The following is a 24,039-nucleotide window of genomic DNA, read 5'->3' on the forward strand; positions in this document are numbered from 1 at the left end:
AAATTACGAGAATTTCCATCTATACAATGTTGGGTGTATGTCAACCAGTATCACAACATAGAGTTGAGAGAAGCACGGTGAGGATGAAACTGAGACTTGCTTATATTGGCAGCATAGTGGTGCAACTAGTAGAGCGACTGGCTCGCAGTGCTAGAGACATGGTTCAATCCTGCATTCAGATTCTGTTTTGTGTTTTTATAAGTTAATTGACTGCTACAAATTGCTCTTAATGTGTCGGGTGAGCGGTAGGTCTGGGATGGAGGGTGGAAAGAAGTCTTAAAGAAATGGAGAAAACAAAATTTAGATTAATGTAAGAATAACATAAAATGAGTGGTTGATGGTTGGTGTGGAGTCAGTGAGCCAATGGGCCTGTTTCTAAAATGTATCTCTCTATAATTCTGCAACTTTATAGACCATAAGGCATAGGAGCAAAATTAGGTCATTCAGCCCATTGAATTTGCTCCATAGAGTGTGGAAACTGATTCATTTTGTTTTGTGATAACAACAAAGATAACCTTGCACAAAACTGAGAAGGAGGAGGGAGACAAGGAGTGATCTTCGCTGATTTAACAAGGTTTGAGCATTTTCTTTGAGCAGTGGGTAATGATGGTAGATTTGATGGAAGTTGCTCAGTAACTGAGAATGCACTGTTAGTCCATTTGCTGCCTTTCACTATACTTAAACATCAAAACGTATTTTCTGATGAAGCAGTGACCAGAACTATATGTTGTATACCAAGCTTCAGCTTTCATTTCTTCAAAAGCTTCAACATTTGTTATTGAAGGTCTGTTAATTGTTGCTGCCAGTCATACAGAGGTAATGGAAAACCAAAAATGTTGTCGCATCGGAACTGAAACTGCACACATATTAGGAAAATTCTGAAAACATTCTATTTTTTCACTGAAATGCTTACTGCCATATTTCAGTGCTGGCTTTGTTTGGCTGATGAGAAAGGATTAATATAAACAGATTGATACTCATCTTTGAAGCTCTCAGAAATTTCTGTTTGCTGAAATGAATTTCTGTAATATAATTGTCTCAATATTGCATTGACAATCAAATAGACGAGGATGATTCAACTTATCAACAATGCCAAAACCTGAATTGAACACCATGAATACTTGTCATCTGTATTCTGCAGTTTGAAAAGTTGTAAAATCACATGATAAATCCATCTTTCCTAACGGTCCGAATGAAAGCACAAACAGAAAGATTGTTGCCTTTCTAGAAATCTAAAGGAATTTCTGCACCATAATTGAAGAAAAATGTATCCTCCGTGTGTAGTGACAAAGCACAAGCTAATTTTTCAGTAGATTACCTCAGCCTTGAGGACTGAAGTCACTACAAAAAAGACCAGGTGTGTGTCTAGGATTTTAAACTTATCAGCGCTGGAAGGTATGTATACCTGTCCCTAAATTTATGGTACAAGAAATGTACATAACCTTATACCTTTGCGTTGCTCTTGGATAATTATATTTGCAAGGTGGAAGGACCTATGTCTCTCACCCTCTTGTTCCCATGTTATGCAGATCATTTCCCTTCAATCTTCTCTGCTTTTTATGTCTTTGTCCAAGTTTGGCACATATTATTACCTTGTCTTTCTGAAGTTCATATCTCCCTTCATCGCTATCCACTAAGGTGACAACATTATAAATGTTTACAGCATGTACCTCCTACACCTGAATCTAGATAATTTTTGAAAACTAAAAGATGCATGAAATTGGGAAATCTCCCAGTCTGAAGACATCCATTCACAAATGTCAGCTGATGTATGTGAGGTTCTTAATGTAACCGGGTGACCATTGGGTCTTATTCAGTATCGTTAAAAGTGTACTTAGGCAGCCATCTGGATAATGCTAGAATAATTACCTGTGCCTTTAAGGAAGACGGTGATGTCATTACGCACGCGCGGGATAGTGCGGAGACCATTTTGCTTTCTGCTGAAGACGCTGGTGGGACATTGGAATCTGGTCTCTCCCAGAGTGTGCTGGGCATGGTGAGGAAATGTAAGCATTAATTGACAATATCCATGTGAATTTGTTTATGCTTGCTGTCGAATTGAGAATATCGGTAGTTTGATATGTTTTGCATGGGGATGCTTTAGATTTTCTCGAGTAAGTGACTCAACACTGGATCGCATGGCTTATGCAAAGTTCCTCACCAGCCAAGTAGGTCAGTCTTCCTGTAATTTAACTACCAGGCGATACCTTGTAAGAGTTGTGCCAAAGTGTACCTTTTGTCTAACTTTATTGTATCAGGACTGATTGTGCATGTAACCACGTAACGTAAATGTTTAGTCTCTGTTCAGAAGTTCAGCACGTGTGTACATCTTAGATGAGATGTATTCACTTACATTTTTCGCTGTTATGTATAAAATGCAGGGTGGGTGGGATTCTAATGTTGTTTGTATTGTGTTCCTTAGGATTGCCACTAGCGTATTTGTACCAGATTAGTTCTATTATTTTTATACTGCATACGCAATTCTGCCCATATACAAGGGTGTGAATCGGAAGTTAAACTGAGATTGTAACGGCAAGATCTGCTTGTAAATTTGTTCGTTTTGTTTCGCGACCCTCTACTGGCACTTAAACATGAAAAACCGATAAAGGAATTAAAACCCGAAAAAGTCTTTGTTGTCCTGAGTGTGTACTTTTCCCCAGGCTACATTAATAAGTACTTTACATCAGTATTTACCAAGGAGGAGGAGATGATAGGGTGATCAGTGCCAGTTGTATTAATATGCAGAAGTCAGAATCAGAATCGGGTTTATTATCACCGGCTTGTGTCGTGAAATTTGTTAACTTAGCAGCAGTAGTTCAATGCAATACATAATATAGAAGAAAAAAACAAAATAAAATAATAATAATAAATAAATTACAGTGTATGTATATTGAATAGATTAAAAATCATGCAAAGAACAGAAATAATATATTAAAAAATTGAGGTAATGTCCAAGGGTTCAATGTCCATTTAGGAATCGGATGGCAGAGGGGAAGAAGCTGTCCCTGAATCGCTGAGTGTGTGCCTTCAGGCTTCAGTACCTCCTACCTGATGGTAACAGTGAAAAAAGGGCATGCCCTGGGTGCTGGATGTCCTTAATAATCAACACTTTCTTTCTGAGTCATCACTCCTTGGGTACTTTGTAGGCTAGTACCCAAGATGGAGCCGACTAAATATACAACTCTCTGCAACTCCTTTCGGTCCAGTGCAGTAGCCGCCACCCACCCCCCATACCAGACAGTGATGCAGTCTGTCAGAATGCTCTTCACAGTACACTATAGAAGTTTTTGAGTGTTTTTGTTAACATACCAAATCTCTTCAAACTCCTAATGAAGTATAGTTGCTGTCTTGACTTCTTTATAACTGCATTGATATGTCGGGGCCAGGTTAGATCCTTAGAGATCTTGACACCCAGGAACTTGAAACTGCTCACTGTCTCCACTTCTGATCCCTCTATGAGGTTTGGTACGTGTTCCTTTCTCTTACTCTTCCTGAAGTTGAGTGCCAGGTTTGTTGCTGCGGCACCACTCCACTAGTTGTCATCTCTCACTCTTGTATCTTTTCACCACCTGAGATTCTACCAACAATGGTTGTATCATCAGCAAATTTATAGATGGTATTTGAGCTATGCCTAGCCACACAGTCATGTATATATAGAGAGTACAGCAGTGGGCTAAGCACACACCCCCGAGGTGCACCAGTGTTGATCATTAGCAAGGTGGATATGTTATCACTAATCCACATAGATTGTGGTCTTCTGGTTAGGAAGTTAAGGATCCAATTACAGAGGGAGGTACAGAGGCCCAGGTTCTGCAACTTTTCAATCAGGATTGTGGGAATGAATGTTTTAAATGCTGAGCTATAGTTGATAAACAGTATCCTGACATAGGTGGTTGTGAGAACCACTGAGATTGCATCTGCCGTTGACCTATTGTGGCGATAGGCAAATTGCAATGGGTCCAGGTCCTTGCTGAGGCAGGAGTTCAGTCTAGTCATGACCAACCTCTGAATGCATTTCATCACTGTAGATGTGAGTAAATTAATAATCAAGTGGCCAACTAAACTAGCCTCTTCTTTCTACACAACATAGAAAGAAGAGATTAGTTTAGTTGGCCACTTGATTATTAATTTATTTGAATTGGCACAACACTGTGGGCTAAAGGGCCTGTTCCTGTGCTGTTCTGTGTTTTATATTCTATGAACATAGATCATTTTTTCACTGTGAGTTTTATATTCACACTAACACTTTTCCTTTAAAGTATTCAATCCTCTTAATAAGCCTACCACACAGTATAGTTTAAATTTTCTTCCAAAAGCTAATAAGCACATTCTTTTCACCAAAGCAATTAATTAAATTGGTTCGACCTGATTAGTGTTTAACAAATTCATATTATTTGCAGATTTATATTATTTTCTCCATGATAACTGTTTCATAACTGCTGACATTTGGCTGACCAGCGTTTTGCTTCTTGGTTCATTCCTTTCCCTTTCCTTGAACGTCCTATAAATGGAGAAACCCTTTGGCATTCTCTCTGTCCAATACTTCTGCAATATTTACCTCAGCCCTTCAGATTATTACTGTTCTTTCCATGAGGAATAGCTGATTTGTAACTTCAGTAGTACTTCCCAGCGGTAAGCATTTTAACTCCGATTCCCATTCTTGTTCCAACTTGCCGATCCAGGGCCTTCTGTTGTGCCAAGATGAGGCCACCCTCAGGGTGGAGGAGCAACACCTCATATTCCACCTGGGTATCCTCCAATCTGATGGCTTGAATATCAATTTCTCCTTCTTGTGAACTATTTCCACCCCCACCCCATCCTCTATTTCCTACTCTGACCTCTCACTTCTTCTCACATGCATATTATTTCTCCTATGGTCCCCTTCTCTTTCCCTTTCTCCTATAGTCCACTCTTCTCCCCTATCAGATTCCTTTTTCTCCAGTCTTTGACCTTTCCCACCCACCTGGCTTCACCTATCACTTTACAGCTAGCCTCTTCCCCTCCCCCCACCTTTTTAAGCAGGCATCTTCCGCCTTCATTTCCAGTCCTGAAGAAGGGTCTCAGCCCAAAACGTTGATTTTTCCATAAATGCTGCTGCCTGACTTGTTGAAATCCTCCAGCATTTTGTATGTGTTGCTTTGGATTTCCAGCATCTGCAGTCCTTCTTATATTGGAGTAGTATTGATCTTTTAAGTACACTGTCTTTATCAAGTAATGTTCACTACATAATTTTCTTCTCTTTTAGTACAGTCAGCGTATCATTTCCTTTCTTTATAATATCATTTGTTTATCATTCTTATCCTCTACTCCTCCCTGCTGTAACCATTTCCCAGCCTTTATCTTTCCTTCCTTCTTATTCCGTGATACCACCTTACTTTTTGCTGCTTCCCTTCACTTGTCCTCCTCTTAGTACTCAATTCCTCCTCTGAAATACCATCACTGCCTCTCTTCACTTTTTCCTTGCCCTCATTCCACCTGAATTAGGTTTTAGCACCTTGAATGACACCTAAGAGCTTTGACTAAATTGGTCATACAACCATCTTTTAAATGGTTGCAACGGTGCTGCTTATACATGGAAATTACAATATTCCTCTAATTATTTTAGTTTCTGCAGATGATCTTCAATGGGCTCTGCATCCTTGCAGACATACAGAAACGAGCAGCCTGGATCCTGTCACTAAGAGATCTTTTCTTCTCAGTCCTGGTTTTCCCTGTTAGTACTGTAAGTATAAACTATTTTCATTGTTCTAGAAATTGCCATGATCTACAAAACACTTGGAACAAGGGTTTTTATTTCTACGTATTTGGAAAGAGTGTATCTGAATTAATTGTCCTGTCTCCACATTCTCTAACTCCACATGTATTTTCTTCCATTCATTAATTCTACATGTAAGTTTCCAAATCTAGTCTAGTTAATTTCTGATGTGGAATCAAACTCATATTATTTTGGGAGTTCAAATAAATTGAGCTGACAGTTTAATCATTATTTTAGAATTCACTTTAAATTCTTCCTTTTATTTTTAGATCATCTTGTTATGCCAGAAAAAAGTCTACACATGTAGCCATGTTACTGTATACATTACCTGTCATTATCCATGAGATTTTCACTGATACATCCTGCAGGACTTTTAGGGCCAGAAAAGAGAGAAATCTTTCAGCTCTTACATCTCTAAGTTGTTGCACACTGGGGAAATAACCAACCACAGAAAACTAGACCATGTTATTCTTCTAACTGTAGACCTAGAGGCTCAATGTTCTAACTTGAAAGCTCAATTTTAATTTGGAAAGTGCACACCAGAAAATGGGTTAATGTTCTAACTCATTTTGTCATTTAATCTGTTTCCTTGATATTTCAGATAAGTGGTGTCATATACAAAACCAAAGTTGTTTTTCTTTCACTTTCATCATTGATTTCTCTTCTCTATTATAAATGTTCTGTTTATGAAGATATACATGGAAGAATGCTCTCATTGCACTACCTCAGGTTTTGCAGTTTTATCATTGTGTAGTGTCACGATTTTAAGTGCTTTTTTTGCAGGTTGTTTGGAAGGTTGGCTGATTTTAGTTACTCTGCTTGATTTAGTAAAATATGAACTTGTTGCTGTATTCTCCAAGCCCTGTTAACAGTAGTTGAGTTATCTCATTCACATTTTATTGATTCAATAATGACTCAATAACCATCTCCCCTCAGATTTCTCCTTTGTGACCTTTACAATACAGCATGACAGAAATTATGAGGGCTAAAAGAACATATGAGGTTTCTCTGACAGACAAGGGATAGGAAAATCCCAAAGGTTTCTACAGATATATTAAGAGCAAAAGGATAGCAAGGGACAACATTGGTCCACTTGAACAGTGTGGTTGTCTATGCATAGAGTTGAAAGAAATGGAGGAGACCTTAAATGGATTTTTTACATTATTTATTTGGGAGATGGACACAGAGACCAAAGAATTGAGGCCAGACAGTAAAGACCATATTCAAATTACAGAAGAGGAGAAGCTTACTTTCCAAGGCAAATTAGGATGGATGAAATCCCCAGGGTCTGACATGTTGTCCCCTCACACTTTGTGGGAGGCTAGTGCAGAAACTTCAGGGGCCCTGGCAGAAGTACTTAAAATGTCCATATCAGCGAGTGAAGTGCTGGAAGACTGTCGTTTCGTTCTTCAAAAAGGCTCTAGGAATAAACAGAGATTATAGGTAAGTGAGCCTAATGTCATTAGGGGGCAAATTATTGGAAAGTATTCTAGGGGACAAGTTATATAAGTATTTGGATAGATAGAAGATGATTGGGGATAATCAATATAGCTTTGCATGGGGTAGGTCATGTCTAACCAACCTTACAGAATTTTTCAAGGAGGTTACCAGGAATGTTGATGAAGGAAAGGCAGTGGATATTGTGTACATAGACTTTAGCAAGGCCTTTGATAAATTCCTTCAAGGAAGTCTGGTCCAGAAGGTTCTGTTCCTTGGCATTCAGGATGAATTAGTATACCTGATTCAACATTGGCTTAGTGGGAAAATCCACAGAGTGGTAGCTTCTCTGACTGGAGACTAGTGATGTGCTGTAGAGATTGGTGCTGGGTCTGCTTTTGGATGATAATGTAAACTGGATTAGCAAATTTTCAGATGACAGCAAGATCAGTGGCTTAGTGAACAGGAAGGAAGGCTATCTAAGCCTGCAGTGGTATTTGGACCAGTTGGATAAATGGGCTGAAAATTGGCCAATAGATTTCATGCAGGTAAGTGTGAGGTGTTGCACTTGGAGGACAAACCAGGATACAACTTGCACAGTGAATGCTAGGGCAGTGAGATGCTTGGTAGAACAAAGAGATCTAGCATAACTCCTTCAAAGTGCATCACAGGTAGATAAGGTTGTAAAGAGAACTATTGGGACATTGGCTATCATACAGTGCCTTGTAAAATATTCAGCTCCCAGCCCTTTCTGCACATAAATGAGTTTACAACCAGGGATTTTGATTAATTTAACTGAGAATTTTTATTTGTGAATCGTGTACCCACTGTAGAACTGCAAAATCAAGGAAAACTGTAAAGCATAAAAACCTAAAAATTCTGAAATGTCAGCAGTTCAAAAGTATTCTCCCACCTTGTTCAATACTTAGTTGATCCACCTCTCACAGCTATTACAGCCAGTAGTCTTTTTGAATAAGCCCCTATTAGCTTTGCACAACGTGATTGAGTGAGATTTGCCCATTCCCCCTTGCAAAATTGCTCACTCTGTGCCAGGTTAAATTGGGGAGGAGTGGTAACAGCAATCTTAAGGTCTTGCAGGAGTTGTTTGATCAGATTAAAGTCAGGACTCTGACTAGGCCACTCAAGGACATCAATTTTCTTTATTTGAAGCCACTCCATGGTTGCTCTGGCAGTGTTTTGGGCCATTGTCCTGCCGAAAGATAAAGTTTCTCCCCAGTTTATGCTTTCTGGCAGAGGCTAGCAGGTTTTTGTCCAGGGTCTCTCTGTATTCATCTTCCCATCAATCCTGATCAGATTTCCTGCTCCTGCTGCTGAAAAGCATCCTCACAGCATGATGCTACCTCTACCTTACTTTACAGAAGGGATGGTATTACCTGGCTGATGCACAGTGTTAGATTTATACCACATGTACTGCTTAGTGTTGAGGCCAAAAAGTTCTACTTTAGTCTCATCTGACCACAAAATCTTCATCAGTATCTTTACACTATCTTCTAAGCGAAGCTTTGCAAAGTCTTAATGGGCAAGGATATGCTGTTTTTTTTTATATAGCCAAGGTTTTTTCCGAGCCACTCCTGCATAAATACTCTTTTTCTGCAAGGCCTTAGAGGTTGTGGAGCCATGACCTTCATCTCTAGTTGCAGTCATTGACTTTTGTAGCTCACTCAGTGTCACGGTCCAGTCCGTTGACGCCTTACTTCAGTTAATTTCCTTTTCCCCGTGTTCTACCGGGCTCCTTGATTAGGGCACCTGATCCTCATCCAAACCAGCAGCATAAAAACTCCGGCTTACATCTACTCATGGCTGGACTATCACACCGCAGCCTGCGTGGCAATGCATGTTCCAGAGCCGCCGAGAATGGACTCCTCAGCCAGTGAGGCAATGCATGTTTCTGGCCACAGAGAATGGTGGATTCTACGTGGCTTCAATGCCTGAGGTTGCTTCGGGAATTCTGTCTCTTCGTGTTCAGCTAAGTGATTGCCGGCCATTTGCTGCTTCATGTGCTACCCCGTGTCAAGATATGAATTGTTTGTTGTTATTTGGTTTTGTCGTCTCTTAGAAACATAGAAACATAGAAAATAGGTGCAGGAGTAGGCCATTCGGCCCTTCGAGCCTGCACCGCCATTTATTATGATCATGGCTGATCATCCAACTCAGAACACCGCCCCAGCCTTCCCTCCATACCCCCTGACCCCCGTAGCCACAAGGGCCATATCTAACTCCCTCTTATATATAGCCAATGAACTGGTCTCAACTGTTTCCTGTGGCAGAGAATTCCACAGATTCACCACTCTCTGTGTGAAGAAGTTTTTCCTAATCTCAGTCCTAAAAGGCTTCCCCTCTATCCTCAAAATGTGGCCCCTCGTTCTGGACTTCCCCAACATTGGGAACAATCTTCCTGCATCTAGCCTGTCCAATCCCTTTAGGATCTTATATGTTTCAATCAGATCCCCCCTCAATCTTCTAAATTCCAACGAGTACAAGCCCAGTTCATCCAGTCTTTCTTCATATGAAAGTCCTGCCATCCCAGGAATCAATCTGGTGAACCTTCTTTGTACTCCCTCTATGGCAAGGATGTCTTTCCTCAGATTAGAGGACCAAAACTGCACACAATACTCCAGGTGTGGTCTCACCAAGGCCTTGTACAACTGCAGTAGTACCTCCCTGCTCCTGTACTCGAATCCTCTCGCTATAAATGCCAGCATACCATTCGCCTTTTTCACCGCCTGCTGTACCTGCATGCCCACTTTCAATGACTGGTGTATAATGACACCCAGGTCTCGTTGCACCTCCCCTTTTCCTAATCGGCCACCATTCAGATAATAATCTGTTTTCCTATTTTTGCCACCAAAGTGGATAACTTCACATTTATCCACATTAAATTGCATCTGCCATGAATTTGCCCACTCACCCAACCTATCCAAGTCACCCTACATCCTCTTAGCATCCTCGTCACAGCTAACACTGCCACCCAGCTTCGTGTCATCCGCAAACTTGGAGATGCTGCATTTAATTCCCTCATCTAAGTCATTAATATATATTGTAAACAACTGGGGTCCCAGCACTGAGCCTTGCGGTACCCCACTAGTCACTGCCTGCCATTCTGAAAAGGTCCCGTTTATTCCCACTCTTTGCTTCCTGTCTGCTAACCAACTCTCCACCCACACCAATACCTTACCCCCAATACTCTTGTCCAGCTGAGGATTGCAGGCTGTTTGCTGCTACTCCGAGTCAAGATACGAATTGTCTGTCGTTGTTTAGTTTTGTTGTTCTGTGTCCAAGTCTGAGTCCAGGCTTTGAGTCCAAGTTGAGTCCAAGTCAAGTCCAGGTCCAGGCTCCGTGTCCAAGTCAAGTCTGAGTCCAGGCTCCGTGTCCAAGTCCAAGTCCAGGCTCCATGTCCGAGTTCAAGTCCAGGCTCCATGTCAGTGTCCGAGTCCAAGTCCAGGCTCCACGTCCAAGTCCGAGTCCAAGTCCAGGCTCCATGTCAGTGTCCGAGTCCGAGTCCAAGTCCAGGCTCCGTGTACGAGTCCAAGTCCAGAGTCCGAGTCCAAGTCCAGAGTCCGAGTCCAAGTCCAGGCTCCATGTCCAAGTCCAGGCTCCATGTCCAAGTCCGAGTCCAAGTCCAGGTCCGGGCTCCGAATCCAAGTCCAAGTCCAGGCTCCATGTCCGAGTCCAAGTCCAAGTTCAGGCCCCAAGACCGAGTCCAAGTCCAAGTCCAGGCTCTGTGTCTGTGCCTGAGTCCAAGTCTAGGTTCTGCATCCAAGTCCAAGTCCAGGCTCCTCTGGTTCGTTGTCCAATGTTCATGTCCAAGTAAGCACCCAATCCTCGCTCTCTGGCCTCCCTGGCAACTATTAATAAACACACTTCTGTTAATGCTACCTCCATGTCTGTGTCCTGCACTTGGATCTGCTTCCAACGCCCCATTGTAACACTCAGAGTGACTTTTGGCACCACAGTAACCTCTCTTACAAGCGCCATTCTACTCTGGCAAGTACGTTTAGAGGGGCTGCTTGATCTAGGCAGTGTGGCTGTGATTTCATATGGGGTAGCCTGATCTCGGTAGTATCACTGTGATTTCATATTTTTTCCACTTTTTCACTATCTGCTCCAAGGTATGTTCAGTGCCTTTGACATGGCTTTTTACCATTCTCCAGATTTGTGTCTCTCTATTGTCATTTCACTGACTTGTTTTGAAAGCACTTTTGCCTTCGTTTTGGTTTGATCTGTGAAAATCATTACAGAGCAAAGGAGTATTTATTCTTATGAATTCATTGAAAACAGGTGATCCTCCAATTTTCTACATTTACAAATTAGATGAGCTGGTCAGGCAAAGTACAGTATTACACCTGAGGAAAGTTAGCATAGTACATAACTACAAAGGGAATGAATGCCTTTCAAACTCACAATTTTGGATTTTAATTTTTAGTAAATTTTTGACAAGTTTTGGAATTTTTCTTTAGTTTTGACTTGATCCACAATGTTTTGCAGAACAAATCCTACTTCAATATATTTCAAAATTAGAAAGTGAGACAGTAAAATGTGAAAATAGTTGTGGGAGCTGAGTATTTTTTCAAGGCAATGGAACTCAAATTATTGAGTGCAGGAGTTTGGATGTTATATAAGACGTTGATGAGGCCAAGTTTGGAATATTACCTGCAGTTCTGGTCAGCTACCTACAAGAAAGATATCAATAAGATTGAAAGAATACAGAGAAAATTCCATTTCTCTTCCATTTCACGCACGTCTGCTCTTACCCCATCCTCCTGCCTTGCCAGGGATAAGGTTCCTCTTGTCCTTACCTACCACCCCACCAGCCTCCACATCCAGCACATAATTCTATGAAACTTCCGTCACCTCCAACCACCAAACACCTCATTCTCTTGCCTCCCACTTTCTGCTACATGACTTCCTTGTCCATGCATCCCTTCCCACTGATCTCCTTTCTGGCACTTATCCTTGCAAATGGAACAAGTGCTACATTTCCTCCTTCACTACCATTCAGGGCCACAAACAGTCCTTCCAGGAAAGGCAATACCTCACCTGTGAGTCTTTTGGGGTCATATACTGTGTTCGGTACCCCTGTGTGGCCTTTTTTTGTTTTTTAGATTATGAAGACATGTAGTCCTCTCTCATTGTCATTTAGTAATGCATGCATTAAGAAATGATACAATGTTCCTCCAGAATGATATCACAGAAACACAAGACAAACCAAGACTGAAAAACTACCAAAACAACATAACTATAACATATACAACAGGAATTCTGCAGATGCTGGAAATTCAAGCAACACACATCAAAGTTGCTGGTGAACGCAGCAGGCCAGGCAGCATCTCTAGGAAGAGGTACAGTGACGTTTCAGGCCGAGACCCTTTGTCAGGACTGACGAAGGGTCTCGGCCTGAAACATCGAGTGACTTTTGGCATCCAAAAATTTCGAGCCCCTGACCAGCCCTCCGACACCGAGCACCGAGAACCATTTCTGCCAAGCGCTTTGACCCCGGCCCTGGCAACAAGCAATAGGCAAAGCCAAGGATTTGGGGCCTTCCTCGCTGCAGATTCTTGATCGCACAGTAGCAGTGGCAACGAAGCAGGCATTTCAGAAGTTTCTCCAGGTGTTCCTCCGTGCTTCTCACGTCTGTCTCCATCAAATCAGGATTGTGCACGGTACATACTTACAAAAACGATATCATTTCGGAGCGGTACATCGGTGAGACCCGACATAGATTGGGAGAATGCTTCGCTGAGCATCTACGTTCTGTCCGCAGAACAAGAGGGATCTCGCAGTGGCCACCCATTTTAATTCCACTTCCCATTCCCATTCCAATCTGTCCATCCATGCCCTCCTCTACTATTGGGATAAGGCCACACTTAAGCTGGAGGAATAAAACCTTATATTCCATTTGGGTAGCCTTCAACCTGATGGTATGAACATCGATTTCTCAAACTTCCAGTAATGCCTTCTCCCACTTCACCATTTCCCATCCCTTTGTCCCTATCTCATGTTATCTCCATCACCTTCTCTGGTGCTCCTCCCACCCCTTTTTTTCTTTCTTCTTGGCCTCCTGTCTCTTTCACCAATCAACTTCCCAGCTCTTTGCTTCATCCCTCCCCCTCTAAGTTTCACCTGTTGTCTGGCATTTCTCTCTCCCCTCCCCCCACCCTTCAAATCTACTCCTCAGCTTTTTTTTCTTCGGCAGGAAGGGTTTTGGCCCAAAATGTTGACTCTACTTTTTTCCATAGATGTTGCCTGTCCTGCTAAGTTCCTCAAGCATTTTGTGTGTGTTGCTAGGATTTCCAGCATTTGCAGATTTTCTTTTGTCAGAGAAAATTTACAAGGATGTTGCTGGTACTTGAGGACCTAAGTTATAGGGAAAAGTTGAATAGATTAGAACTTTACTCCCTTGAGCATAGGAGAATGAGGGGTGGTTTGATAAATGCAAGCAGGCTTTTGTCACTAAGGTTGGGTCGACTCAAGGTCATATGTTAAGGGAGAAAGGTGAAATACTTAAGGGGAATGTGAGGAAGATTTCCATCACTCAGGGTGGCGCGAGTGTGGAATGAGTTGCCAGTGGAAGTGGTGGATGTGGGTTTGATTGCAACACTTAGGAAGGGTTTGGATAAGTACTTGGATGGGACAGGTATGGAGGGCTATGGTCCAGGGGCAGGTTGATAAAACTAAGCAGAATAACAATTTGGCATGGACTAGATATAGGGCTGTTTCTGTGCTGATGTGCTCTTTGACTACACTGTAACCTTAATGTTTATTACAAAAAACAACAGCAGAGTTCATTTTAATATTTACCCTGGTCTTGCTTCAACATGTTTTTTTCTTCTTTTCTAATATTTAATTTATAGGCTAAAATGTCTGTGAACATTGAGTGACAAGGTTTAAATAAATGGTTTACTGTTTCAAGGGGTGGCAAGGTGGATATAGGTTTCTACCAAAGGAGGTGTAAGGTGCTCTTACACGCTGCTAGCCTACAGATCACTCTGGGGCAAGGTGTAGCACCTATTTAGCCACCCCCCTTCCACCCCCCCCCACCCCCGATCAGAGTCATGCCTTGGGAGCAGGTCATATGAACAAAAGGTGCATCTCACAAGTTCTAGATATGCAACCTCTGATGCCAGGCAGGCATTCTCTGAAGAATATTGACAATGGTTGGGGTCACCTGTCTTGTAAAGACACTGCCTAGAAGAAGGCAATGGCAAATCACTTCTGTAGAAAAATTTGCCAAGATCAATCATGGTCATAAGATCACCTACGTCATACAACACAGCATATAATGATGATGATGACTATATCAAACCAATGCAATCTATCTGAATTATATCAGAAGTCTTTACAAATTCCACCCTGATATCTTAATGTTATCTTTTTCAGTTCGTTGTCACTGCCTTTTGGCTTTTATTCACATTTGACAGAGCATTGGTATATCCTGAAGACCTTGATAAGTTCATTCCTTTATGGGTAAATCATGCTGTGGTAAGTGTGAACAATCAAACATGTGATAATATCAGTAAAAATGAAAGTAAGTGCCTTATATACAGATCAACACTTTTAAGAAACTTATTTGCAAAGTCAATGGAAGACAAAAACATTTTCAATTGCTTTCATAAAGTAAATGATGAAATGTTTGTATTTTAGGTACTTTCCTGAAGCTTCAGTTATATATATAAAACTGACAAATAAGCCATGGCACAAAATAATAGAGGGCATTTGTGGTTGGCGAATGCCCAACTCTATACGTCAAGAAGGCGATATGTCATTTATTTTGCAGTTGTAATTAGTGTCTATAGGGTGCAGGTGTGGCTATTACTGCTCCTACAATGAAATTGTATTTACATCAAGTGTGATGGATGTGGGCAGTTTGAAGATTGAGTGGAAGGACTCTAATGTGTCATGGGAAGCTCAGAAGAAAATTCAGTGCATCTGTCAAGAGCTTTTTGAATTGGATTGATATACATTGAATAGTAGTGAATCTATAAAAGGCTTACATGATGCCATTTAAACTCTTGTATTTAAAGGGCACATTCTTATTGATGCAAAATCCAAGGAGTATTTGCAATCATTGGAACCCAAAAGTGCCAAATTCTGATCCAGCTTGATCTCATTCTGAGGTATCCACCCTGAGAGAAACCAGACTTCAGCTCATTTGATTTGCCACATGTAATATCACAGTATAGCTCGCAGTGCAGGATACAGCAAAAGCTGAAGGAGCCTTAGAACAACCTACCTGTAATGTCAAAGACTTGCGCTTCCTTTGTTAAGTTATTCTAGTGTAGTCATAGAATTGGAATTTATCTAAAAATGTGGAACTCCACAAAAAGCATAAAAAGAACAATTGATTTATTATGGCTTCAGTGCTCTTTTCTCAATTATCAACAAATTGCTAAAGTTTTCATTGACATTGCCTTTAATTGTCATTCATTTTTAATAACCCAATGCTTAGCTTAAGTTCAACTTTGACTATATGGCTCACGGTTTCTTGGTCCAAGAGCAGAATTCCATGGAAAACATCCATGAAATCAGAGGAGTGCCCCAAAGAATGAATGACAGAATGTTAGAACCCCAAAGCCTCCCCCAACTCCCCATCCCACGCATAAGCAGCAGCAAAGCAATGACCCCCCTTTCCCACCAGCAAAAATCCCTGCGCCCATCAAGCACTCAAGCATGCAGTAAAGCATCAATAAATACACAGACCCCAAAGACTACTCGTTCACCTGGTAATTCGACATACCACAGGCTCCCTCTTTCCCTAATAAGGGAAAAAGAGGTGTCCCCGTTTCACAGCAAAAGGTGAGACACAACAAAACAACTCACTGATTTATGGTTTTAAAAGTCTGTTGTGTTGCTTTTACCAAGCTCTGTGCCCAAGGAACTCTCTGGACACACAGCCGGCAGTCAGTTTGCTGCTTTCAATCTTCTGTGCCTTGAATCTGTCCGCCTCCAGAGCCACAACAATCTGGCACCCTGAAGGCTCACTAGTCTCCCAGGCCGCATCCTTGGCATATCGAAAAGCAGCTGGTCGTAAGGCCTTGACAGGGGTTCCATTTCCACAAAGAACTGAGGTCAGCGAAGTCAGATAGATTAACTGATTGAGATAGTATTTGACTAGTGAGGCATCTAGAATCCCATTAAGATTGATGTTATTAGAAATTAAGAGGCATTTCAAAATTTCTTTCCAGCATTTATCATATTATTGCAGTTCCGGCTTAAGATGATGCAGGTGAAGCACAACCGCAACTTTCTGACAGGAAAAACTACTATTAGTTTACTAATCACACCTTTTCATGAAAACTATCACTGCAATCAATAGCCTTTTAGGAGCTGAGCTTTTGAACCACCTATACAACATGGCATTTTTGCGGTGTGAACTGTAATCTTGAAGTTGCAGGATGGTTGTGGCGTGGCGTATATGGGCCGAATCCAGGCAGCAGGGACCAGGCCCGAGAGCAGGAATTGAGCCAATATTTAGCTGCTGGAGCTGATTCGAAGCAGCAGGACAGAGGCTAGGCAGAGTCGAGGTGGTGGGGCCTGGGCTCAAGAGCAAGGAACAAGTGCAAGTTAGACCGATTTAAGCGCTGGTCTGAGTACATCGGGTACAGGCTGAATCGAGGCAGTAGGTCCTGGGCTTGAGAGCATCTCAAAGCGGCAGGGCCTTGCTCCAAGACCAAGGAATGACTTTCTATTCAGCTGATTTAAGTGCTGGGCAAGATTGAAAAGGTTAATGTGTTGACACTAGAGGCAAGGGATGGGCTGGAGATCAGCTCGCTGCTCCACGAGGTTTACTTGTCTCTGCACTAAACTGAGGTTGTGCCCTGCAACTAACAGGACCCTGGACCAGCTACAGCAATGACTGGTTTTATGGCTGTGGACTCACCTTTGTGAATTTCAGTTCTGAATGTTATTTGCTTACTTCTATTATTTGCACAAATTGTTTTTTTCTGCACATTGGGTGTTTGATAGTCTTTTTTCAATGGGTTCTGTTGGATTTCTTTGTTTAACGGCTGCCTGTAAGACAGATCTCAAGGTTGTGTATTATTTACATACTTTGATAAAAATGCACTTCGCACTTTGAATATTAGTGGCATTCCACAAGTACTGGTGCTCAGCCCAAGCTGTTCACAATCTATATCAATGAGGGAACAAACTTTCTGAAGGTATAAGTTGGGTAGCTGTGTTGGTTTTGAGGAGTTTGCCAAGAGGCTTCAGGGGGATATGGACAGGTTTAATGAAGGGGCAAGGATATTGGCAAGGGAGAAAAATAGTTTAATTGAATATATGGGGACAGGGCAGAGAGAAAAGAATTTGAGAAAAACCGTAACTGTTGAAAAAATATAAAAATGTAGTTTATTTTATAAATGGTGAGAAATGTAAGAGGTTAGTGTTCTAAGGGAAATATAGCAAGCAACTGGAAATGCAGAAGGATCTGAGTACAGGAATCATCCTGCTGTAAATATTTACCACCCTCATGGGACCAAACCTGGAATATTGTCTATAGGTCTGGTCTTCCCAGCTAACAATGTCATGTGGTGGGTTGGTTTATTTGCCGGCCGAAAGCTGTTTTCACTGTGTCGGTCATTGATGGGTCCATTTAAAAGTTGCAGTCGTTCTTTTCCATCAGTTGGGTTGTACACCATGGCACCGGTTTCCAGTTCCGGGTGCCTTGGAAGTGTAAGAATAGCACCTGCGGGAGGCTTGGCCTCTCTTTCCTTTGACCCCAGGCCCACTTCAGGCTGAAGTTGCGACCTGTGCCAAAGTACCACTTGGAAAGAGCGTTGGAGACACAGATGTCTCCCCTCTTCCCACCCCGCTTTTGCTTAGTTAAGTATTCATTTGTAGCATGCTTAGTTCTTCAGTCTTATAATTGAGGGAGGTTTAATGGAGTACCCATTCAATTGAAGGTAACTGAATGTCCAGTGTTGTGGTTTTGTTTAGTTTAGATTAACACTTGTTTAGCTATATGCCCAGTTTAGGTGTTTCACTGTTCATTTTAAAATAAATAGTTAATATACCCTTTTTAAATTTATGCCTTCTGTTTCACTTATTGGATCCTCCACAATACAAAGGGAGGATATACTTGTAATAGAGGGAGTATGGCAAAATTTCACCAGCTTGATTGCTGGGATGATACACTTATTTTATGAGCAAAAGTTTAGAAGGTTAGAGAGAAGATTTCATTGAAATATGTAGAATTCTTACTGGGCTTGGCAGAGTAGATTCAGGGGGAATATTTTTTGCCTGGCCAGCATGTCTAGAAGTCTCAAAATAATGGGTTTGTCATTTAGAACAGAGTTGAGAAACAATTCTTCACTGTATTTAGTCAGGAGACAGAAACAGAGTCTATAGAATTGAAGCAAACAAGTGGCAAAGTCATGGACTATATGCGAATTACAGAAGAGGAGGTACTTGCTATTCTGAGGCAAATTTGTCCCCAGACCCAGACAAAGTGTCCTCTTGCACCTTGCAGGGGCCCTGGCAGAGCTACTCAAAACATTCTTAGCCACAAGTGAGATGCCAGAGGACTAAAGGATAGCTAATGTTCTGTTGTTCAAAAGGTGTCAACTCTGTTTCAAATTGTTGGCATTATAAGTGGAGAATATTTCATCGTGTCTCTAGTATGTGTGTTGTAGTTGGTGACGTTGAGTGCCAGCAACAACCTGGTGCTCAACCTCAATAAGATGAAAGAGTTGAATGTAGACCTCAGGAAGGGTAAATCGAAGGAACACATACCGACCCTCATAGAGGAATCAGAAGTGGAGAGGGTGAGCAGTTTCAAGGTCCTGGGTGTCAAGATCTCTGAGGATCTAACCTGGTCCCAACATATTGATGTAGTCATAAAGAAGGCAAGACAGCGGTTATACTTTATTAGGAGTTTGAAGCGATTTGGCATGTCAACAAATACGCTCAAGAACTTCTATAGTTGGAGAGCATTCTGACAGGTTGCATCACTGCATGGAGGAGCTACTGCAGAGGACCGAAAGAAGCTGCAGAGGGTTGTAAATCTAGTCAGCTCCATCTTGGGCACTAGCCTACAAAGTACCCGGGACATCTTTTGGAAGTGGTATCTCAGAAAAGCAGCGTCAATTATTAAAGACCTCCAGCACCGAGGGCATGCACTTTTTTCACTGTTACCATCAGGTAGGAGATACAGAAGCTTGAAGGCACACACTCAGCGATTCAGGAACGGGTTCTTCCCCTCTGCCATCTGATTCCTAAATGGACTTTGAAGCTTTGGACACTACCTCACTTTTTTAGTATATAGTATTTCTGTTTTTGCACATTTTTGAAATAATCTATTCAATATACGTAATTGATTTACTGGTTTATTTATTATTATGTTTTATTTTATTTATTTATTTTTTCTCTCTCTGCTAGATTATGTATTGCATTGAATTGCTGCTGCTAAGTTAACAAATTTCACATCACATGCCAGTGATAATAAACCTGATTCTGATTCTGATTCTAAAAAGCCTTGTGGTATGAGTAGGTGCATTGCTGGTTATGGTATACTAGACTTTCACCTGCTCTTACAATCATTTATGTAGCCAATTCAAGTGAGTTTCTGGTCACTGATTTTGTTGGAGGAGGCAATGATAAGACCATTGAATGACAGGGGGTAACTGATTATACTCTCACATTCTGGAGATGGCCATTGCCATGTTACTTACCATTTACCTGCATCCTTGACCCAAATGTTGTCTAAATTTGCTGCATACAAGGCATCACCTGCTTCATTTGCTGAGAAGTAGTGAATGGAAATGAGCAATGTACAATCATCAATGAACACCCCATTTCTGACCTTCTGATGGAAGAAATGTCATTAAAGAAAAAGCTGCCCTAGAGAACAGCAACCACTTTATTTCATAAAAGAATGACCCCAGTCATTGGAATGTTTTTTCCTTTGTCTGTTTTTTCACTCTAACCCTGGACACCTTGATGCCACACCTGGCAAAGGCTTGTACTATAAAGGACAAACAGTGTCACATTATGGTTAAAATTCAGCAGTTTAATGCGTGGGCCAATGCTGTAATGAAGGCTAGTGTTCAAATGTGAATAGATTATTGTAAGGGCCACTTGATAGCATTATTGATGAAACTTTCCATTAGTATACTGGGAGTACACGGAATAGGCAGTAAATAGCCCAATTTGACTTGCCCTACTTTTGGTGCTTAGAAAGAAAATGGATAATTTGAAATAAGTATTTGAATATCCCAGATGTTTGGAAGAGAAGGTGTAAAATGGCCAGATGCAATTTAATGTGGATAAATGTGAAGTTATCCACTTTGGTGGCAAAAATAGGAAAACAGATTATTATCTGAATGGTGGCTGATTAGGAAAAGGGGAGGTGCAACGTGACCTGGGCGTCATTATACACTAGTCATTGAAAGTGGGCATGCAGGTACAGCAGGCGGTGAAAAAGGCGAATGGTATGCTGGCATTTATAGCGAGAGGATTTGAGTACAGGAGCAGGGAAGTACTACTGCAGTTGTACAAGGCCTTGGTGAGACCGCACCTGGAGTATTGTGTGCAGTTTTGGTCCCCTAATCTGAGGAAAGACATCCTTGCCATAGAGGGAGTACAAAGAAGGTTCACCAGATTGATTCCTGGGATGGCAGGACTTTCATATGAAGAAAGAATGGATGAACTGGGCTTGTACTCGTTGGAATTTAGAAGATTGAGGGGGGATCTGATTGAAACATATAAAATCCTAAAGAGATTGGACAGGCTAGATGCAGGAAGATTGTTCCCGATGTTGGGGAAGTCCAGAACGAGGGGTCACAGTTTGAGGATAAAGGGGAAGCCTTTTAGGACTGAGATTAGGAAAAACTTCTTCACACAGAGAGTGGTGAATCTGTGGAATTCTCTGCCACAGGAAACAGTTGAGGCCAGTTCATTGGCTATATTTAAGAGGGAGTTAGATATGGCCCTTGTGGCTACGGGGATCAGGGGGTAAGGAGGGAAGGCTGGGGCGGTGTTCTGAGTTGGATGATCAGCCATGATCATAATAAATGGCGGTGCAGGCTCGAAGGGCCAAATGGCCTACTCCTGCACCTATTTTCTATGTTTCTATGTTTCTAAAAAGATATGCATTGCACTTTCTGCATTTCCAGTCAAGAGCATCAAGGCCAAGGTAGAGAGAGAACCGATGTTCAGTTCATTACTTCATGTCAGCCAGGATCCCCCACTGAGCCCATTCTGTCTGCCTGCATTTCACCCATCTCCCTGCTGCCATTGGGCAGGTTGTGCAGGAGTCCTGGGTCCACACCACCAGGTTTGAGAGCAGTTGTTGCCTTGTAGGCAATGAGCTCCCTGACGAGCTCTCTTCAGTGCTGACTGGCTCCGTGGCCATAAATTCACTTTCAGGGACTCAGGGACTCTGCAGTTCATGTTGTGTGTATTACTTGTTTATGTTTTTATTGTACGCATGAATTACTCTTCTTTCACACATTGGCTGTATGACAGTCTTTGTTGTGTGGGGTTTTTCGTGGTTTCTATTGTGTTTCTTTGTTTTGTGGCTTTCTGCAAGATGAATCTCAAGGTTGTCCATGGTATACATACTTCGATAAGAATGTACTTTGAATTTTGAACTTGGAGAACCCCTGGGATTAAATATTTAGAATTGAACCCAGTTGTTGCAGAGAAAGAAGTTCCTTAAGAATGTTGAAAGAGAAGGAGAAAGTGCTTGGGGGCTTCATCATGAAAGGATAGAGGTTGAACCATTAAATATGGAAGCTGGAGATAAAGAAAATAGAATCCAGTCACTGTCCTGAGAGATTGAGAAAGGGAAAAGAGCAGATATGGTTGAGGATCCTGGCCACACCAGTGGAGGGTACTGTAGTGAGACTGCTAGCAAGGAGAGGCAAAATTGCAGTCAATAGGATGAGTTGCAATGTAAAAGGTGGACAGAATCAAAAAGGGTGTATACAGGAATGAAGGTGTTATATTTGAATGTGTCCTGTATATGGAATAAGGTAGATGAACTTTTAGCACAGTTACAGATTGGCATGTATAATGTAGGCATCACTGAATCATGGTTAAAAGAAGATTATAATTGGGAGCTCAATATCCAAGAATATACATTATATCGAAAGGACAGGCAGGAAGGCAGAGGGAGTGGTGTTGCTCTGTTGGTAAAAAAATGAAATCAAATCATAAGGTCAGAATGCATTGAATCATTGTGGACAGAGCTAAGGAATTGAAAGGGTAAATAGATCCTGATGGGAGTTATATACAGATCCCCAAATGGTAGTAAGGATGTGGTCTACAAATTACAATGGGAGATTCAGAATGGATGCCAAAAAGGCAGTGATACAATAGTCATGGGGGATTTCAATATACAAGTAGAATGGGAAAATCAGGGTGTTTCTGGATTTCTAAAAGGGGAATTTCTACAACGCCTATGAAATGGCTTTTTAGAACAGCTTCTGGTAGAGCCCACTATATATAACCATATAAAAATTACAGCACGGAAACAGGCCATCTTGGCCCTTCTAGTTCGTGCCGAACCCTTACTCTCACCTGGTCCCACTGACCTGCACTCAACCCATAACCCTCCATTCCTTTCCTGTCCAAATAGCTATCCAATTTAACTTTAAATGACAACATCGAACCTGCCTCAACCACTTCTGCTGGAAGCTCGCTCCACACAGCTACCGCTCTCTGAGGAAAGTTCCCCCTCATGTTACCCCTAAACTTTTGCCCTTTAACTCTCAACTCATGTCCTCTTGTTTGAACCTCCCCTACTCTCAATGGAAAAAGCCTATCCATGTCAACTCTATCTATTCCCCCTCATAATTTTAAATACCACTATCAAGTCCCCCCTCAACCTCCTACACTCCAAAGAATAAAGACCCAACTTGTTCAACCTTTCTCTGTAATTTAGGTGCTGAAACACAGGTAACATTCTAGTAGATCTTCTCTGTACTCTCTCTATTTTGTTGACATCTTTCCTATAATTCGGTGAGCAGAACTGTACACAATACTCCAAATTTGGCCTTACCAATGCCTTGTACAATTTCAACAATATATGATGATTATGAGGATGCACAGTCCCCTTTTATTGTCATTTAGTAATGCATGCATTAAGAAATGATAAAAATGTTTTTCCAGAATGTTATCACGAAAACACATGACAAACGGACTTAAAGACGAACAAAAACCACATAATTATAACATATAGTTACAACAGTGCAAAGCAATACCGTAATTTGATAAGAACAGATCACGGCACAGTAAAGAATCTAGAAACAACAGGAATTCTGCAGATGCTGGAAATTCAAGCAACACACATCAAAGTTGCTGGTGAATGCAGCAGGCCAGGCAGCAACTCTAGGAAGAGGTACAGTCGACGTTTCAGGCCAAGACCCTTCGTCAGGACTAACTGAAGGAAAACTTAGTAAGAGATTTGAAAGTGGGAGGGGGAGGGGGACTGAAAGAATCCGGAGCAACAGGTAGTGCAGAGCACCCCTGTAGCCATTCCCCTGAATAATAAGTTTAACGTCCTGGATACTGTTGGCGGGGATGACCGACCAGCTGTGAGCCACGGTGGCAGGGCCTCCGGCACTGAGTCTGACCCGGTGATGCAGAAAGGTGGGACGGAGAAGAGGAGAGCTGTCGTCATTGGAGACTCTATAGTCAGGGGAGCAGACAGGAGATTTTGTGGACGTGAGAAGGACACCTGCATGGTTTGTTGCCTCCCAGGTGCCAGGGTCTGGGATGTCTCTGACCGGGTGCACGACATCCTGGTACAAGAGGGAAAGCAACCAGAAGTCGTGATACACGTTGGTACCAATGACATAGGCAGGAAGAGGGATGAGGTCCTGAAG

The 24,039-nt window shown here is 41.8% G+C and overlaps 1 protein-coding gene across 1 annotated transcript in view; it reads left to right on the forward strand.

Moving 5' to 3' along the window:
- The first annotated feature begins 2,138 nt into the window (after nucleotides 1-2,138).
- The window catches only part of LOC140212400 (androgen-dependent TFPI-regulating protein-like), a 53,378-nt gene continuing 31,477 nt past the window's right edge, over nucleotides 2,139-24,039 (forward strand). Inside the window, exons 1-3 of the mRNA XM_072283146.1 lie at nucleotides 2,139-2,168; nucleotides 5,606-5,722; nucleotides 14,591-14,692. Coding sequence (XP_072139247.1) covers nucleotides 2,139-2,168; nucleotides 5,606-5,722; nucleotides 14,591-14,692 — 249 coding nt within the window. The remainder of the gene's footprint in view (nucleotides 2,169-5,605; nucleotides 5,723-14,590; nucleotides 14,693-24,039) is intronic.

The sequence above is a fragment of the Mobula birostris genome, chromosome 19 (assembly GCF_030028105.1).
Source record: "Mobula birostris isolate sMobBir1 chromosome 19, sMobBir1.hap1, whole genome shotgun sequence".
Taxonomy (NCBI): Eukaryota; Metazoa; Chordata; class Chondrichthyes; order Myliobatiformes; family Myliobatidae; genus Mobula; species Mobula birostris.